Source organism: Echinops telfairi, unplaced genomic scaffold (assembly GCF_000313985.2).
Source record: "Echinops telfairi isolate 266 unplaced genomic scaffold, ASM31398v2 ScPeMD7_7457;HRSCAF=8495, whole genome shotgun sequence".
Classification (NCBI taxonomy): domain Eukaryota; kingdom Metazoa; phylum Chordata; class Mammalia; order Afrosoricida; family Tenrecidae; genus Echinops; species Echinops telfairi.
In genome coordinates this window covers 29,739,368-29,743,738 of record NW_022111357.1, presented here as the reverse complement: position 1 = coordinate 29,743,738, position 4,371 = coordinate 29,739,368, and the positions used below count along the sequence as shown (strand labels likewise).

The window sequence follows — 4,371 nt, the reverse complement described above, 5'->3', positions numbered from 1 at the left end:
CTTGTTGGAATCTGAAACTCTCCAAGTGGGACTTGGCCTGTACTCATTCACTCGCTCAACAACTATCGAGTGCCTCTTGGGTGCTAGACCCGGGAGGTCCCACAGCGGTGCAAATGGGTAGGCAGCTGTCCACTGAACCCGAGGTTGGCTGATCAGGCCCTCGCAGAGAAGCCTAGGGAGAAAGGTCTGGCAGTCTGCTTCTGAAAAGCCCCGCCCTGAGCCCCTGATGGAGCACAGCTCTCTCTGCACACACGGGGATGGGCACGGCACAGAAGGGACGCCAAGGCTGCCACTGGTTTGGTTTTGCTTTGGGTTGGGCACAGAGAGAGGAGTTCGCACAGGAGCCGTGCCCACGCCTACCTGCCTGGAACTCTGCACATCACGTCGGTTGAAATGGGTTGTTGAGCTGGGAGGCCATGGTTTGGAGTTTTTATGACGGGGCAGTGTGGGGACGCAGGGGCGTGGTTGAGGAGGCTGCGGGAGGGAGGCTGCAAGATGGAAAGGGCTGGAGGAAGGATTTGCTGCTTCTCAGAACAGTTTTCCACTTTCAGGCCACTTCCTGCTCTGTAAGCCAGGGTGGGTCAGAGGGCGTAAAAGTTGTATGAGAAAGAATCTCTATCCTCTAAATAAATCAATCCCAGAGCAGCCCTGCAGAAGGGTCACGTTCAGTTCCTAAGAGATTGAGGCTATCACCCAGCCTTCCTGCGGTGGCTGTCCCCACACTTCCCAGGGCTCAGTACCACCTGCCCACATACATTGGCAAACACTGCGCGCACACACACACACACACACACTTCAGGTCATTCACTCTGAGAGCAAACAGGCACCTTGGATGCGATGAGTCAGGCCAGTCTAGGACCTCCCTGGGAGGCAGAACAGCCTTACAGCCTCAAATCAAGTTGGAACCAGATCCAGAGGTCCTACAAAGGAGGTCCTACTAAGTGCAGCCAAGAGTGGATGGAGCCCCTCTTTCTCTTGGCTGCTTAATAAAGCTCGGTGAAATGAATGAATGATGTCGCCTAGACAAGCAGTTTTCATCTTGGGGTCCTCGAATGGCTTTCTGGGGGTCCTTGAGCCTCCGGGAGTCGTGTGCAATCGTGTGTGTGAATTTTTCTGGTGGGAGAATCCCTTTCTTGTGAATCTCGTTAAGACGTGTTGATAACCTTGTCTGTGTCCTCCATAAAAGCACATCTAGCCTCATGCCGCACGGTTCGGTAGCCGCTAGCCACCGTCGCTATCTGGAATAGCGACAACGAAGTAGAATTCAAAGTCCAGTTCCTCCTGTGTTCAGCCAGATGCTCAGGGGGTGCGAGTGGCAGTGGCTGCCACGTTGGTTGGAGCTTCCCCCCACTGCAGAGAGGTCTGTTGGCACAGCTGCTCTGGAGCCTCTGGGGTGCTCGGTGGTTTTCCTTTCTCTACACCCACTGAAAGGAGCCCTCATGCCACTGTGAGATAAGCATTAGACGGCTAACCCAGGTAGGCGGTTCAAACCCACCAGCTACTTCTCATAAGAAAGGGGAGACTGCTCCCATAAAGAGCTGCAGCCTCGGAAACCTGAGAGGGGGTCTCCATGAGTTGGCATTGGTGGTTTAGACCAACCAAGAGCCAGTCTATCAGATGTCCCTAGAAAGTACTAGGCAATCATCCTTCTACCCCGTGAGAACCAAGTGTCGTGTGTAGAAATAGATTTGATTGTTTGGAGATGAGACCAAGGTTCTATCAAAGGAAACTCAGGCTTAGAAGAAGTTCAGGAGGGAAAAAATCAATGAGCACAAACTGGGAAAGTAGCAGGGATCTTTTGTTTATAGTGATGGTCAGTAGGTCGGAAAGTTGTCAATATTCCTAGAGGCAGCACTATATTTGAGATGAAAATTTAAGTCCCTTCTCTGCAAAACCCTCTCACAGTACTGAGACACTGGTTTCCGCTGTGTATAAGTCATGCCCCTCCTTCGAATAAAACTCCCTCCCATCCAGTCAGTGCCTACTTCCAGTGACCCTAGAGGACCGAGAGGAACTGCCCTCTCTGAACTTCTGAGACTGTAACTCTTTACAGGGGTGGACAGCCCCATCTTTCTCCTGAGGAGCGGCTGGTGGTTTCGAACTGCTGACCTTGTGGTTAGCAGCCCAGTGCATAACCACTATGCCACCAGGGCTTGATCCTCTGTTCCCTAATAAACCTGTTGTCTGCATCATTCTGACCACAGGAGCAAGCCTTCAGTGATCTGGGAGCCAGATGCAAGGGGTCCCGGCATGAGGAAGTCATCCAGCGTCAGAAAAGGGCCCTATCTGAACTTCGAGCGCGAATTAAAGAACTTGAGAAGGCCTGCTTGTTGAGTAAGTGTCTCTGGTGGTGCGGGGTTTAAAGCACTCATCTGTGAACCAAAGGGTGATAGTTCAAACCCACCAGCTTTCATAAAGGTCATGCCTTGGAACCTCTATGGGGAAGTTCCACCCAGTTTGAGAGAGAACGCTGTGAGCTGAACAGCAATGGATTTGGGTTGGGATTTTTCTTTTCCTCTCTCTTTGCTGCTAACCATAAGGTCAGTGGTATGAATCCGCCAGCCACTCGATGGGCGAAAGATGAGGCTGTCTATGCCTTTAAATATGTAAAGTCTCAGAAACCCAGAGAGGCAGTTCTACTCTGTCGCTCTGAGTGGGAATTGAGTGGGCGGCAGTGGATTAGGTTTTGATTCGTGCTGAGAGCAGTGGGCACCTGACTCTGGGGGGGTCACTCGGGGGACAGACCAGTTTGCCAGGAGTCCCTTCCTGTATCCCCACCATCCCATCACAAAGGGGGCAATCTGATGCCAAAAGGTGGGCAGGACCTGATCTCACAGCACTTGACTAAGTGCTGCCCTTGCTTCCAAACAGTTCACTGCATGATCCGTATTTGTCTCACTTTGCCCTGTGGAAACTTCACCGAGGACCTACACCATTCACAAGTGAACACTGGGGTACATTTTAGGATGGGCTCTTTAGAAGAGAGGTGTCCCTGAGTATTGCAAACAGTGAAGCCCTTGAACACACCCAAAGGCCCCGCAGAAGAAAGCCCTGGTGCCCTATTTCTGAACGGTCCCAGCCGGGGAAGCCCTATTCCCACAGTGAGAGCCGGAAGTCAGAGCCAACTTGAGGGCTGCTGGGTCTTGCCTTTTTCTGAAAAGCCGCAGCTATGATGATTGCATGACATAATTTCTTACTGGTCCTTCTTTTTGAGCCTACCTTGTTTCTCCTGTAGAGCATAACGACCGACTAGATGACCCCTATCTAGAATTAAAGACTTTCAGAATGGAAAAGAATGTCCAGAAAGTATTATTGGATTCCAGAACTGATTTTCCAACTCTCTCGAGGATAGAGAACCGAGGGGTAAGCAAACCTGGAGAAAGTTCGGGTGCTGCAGCTGCCTCTGCAGTGGCTCCGTGTGCCAAGGGTGGGCATGAGGGTTGGTGCCTGGGGTGTGCCCTGACATGGCTGTGCTACTGGGGGTTCAGGGCCCGGGCCTCCCTTTGCCCTGGCCAAACCCCCTGTCCAGAATTTGAATAGAGAGATGCCTACTGTATAGAAGCCCTAACAAAGAGCCATGGCCAGGACGCCCAGCAGGGTGACTTAGAACAGAGGCCATGGGTTTGCTCGGCATTTGCTTTTTGTGGAAAACTGAAAACCAGGAAGGCCCAACAGGAGGGAGCCATGAGTCAGAGGACAAGGGTTCTAGAGTCAGGGAGGCCTGTGTCCAGAGTCCAGCTCTGCCAGCTGAGAGTGGCCTCGGGCAAGTCTCTCAACCTTTCTGGGCCACCACTCCCCAGCTGCCAAAGGAGGATGAAGAAACTAGAGGCGTCTGTGTAACATGCCTAGCCTGGTGCCCAGCTCATAGGGCGCATGTTATCAACGGTGACAGCTGTTCTTCAATATTACCATTTATGTATCCTTACTCAAGAAAACCTGCTCTCATCGGGGGGCTGTGTGGCTTTTTACGTGCCGGGATTTTTTGAAGTCATTCCGTTCTCAGGTGGATGGGTGTCTGTGTAACACATGATGATCGACAGCTCAGGTCTGCTCCAACCACAACTAGACATAAACCATACGCCGGCTTTTAAAAGAGATATCAGAGCCACCCTGTCTATAGCGGCATTCCCTCCAGCCTGGGGGCCCTAGGAAATGTGTTGGTTTTCTTGATCAAGACAAACATTCTTTTTCCAGGGTTATGAGTATCCCATTTAGGAGGCCAGGGGACTCGGCACTTGGTACCTTCCTCTTGGTGAGGACCTTGTGCCCACCACTGACACCCCATAGCAAGAAGCCTCCTGGCTCTTTTGTAACACCCCTTCCTCCAAGGTTGGCAATTAAAAAGGGGGGGGTGTCAGAATTAATTCAACT

The 4,371-nt window shown here is 51.8% G+C and overlaps 1 protein-coding gene across 1 annotated transcript in view; it reads left to right on the top strand.

Annotated features, from left to right (window-relative positions):
* The window catches only part of FHAD1 (forkhead associated phosphopeptide binding domain 1), a 169,433-nt gene that overhangs the window by 146,981 nt on the left and 18,081 nt on the right, over positions 1 to 4,371 (top strand). The window contains exons 24-25 of the mRNA XM_045298951.1: positions 2,205 to 2,334; positions 3,236 to 3,363. Of these exons, the coding sequence (XP_045154886.1) occupies positions 2,205 to 2,334; positions 3,236 to 3,363 (258 nt within the window). The remainder of the gene's footprint in view (positions 1 to 2,204; positions 2,335 to 3,235; positions 3,364 to 4,371) is intronic.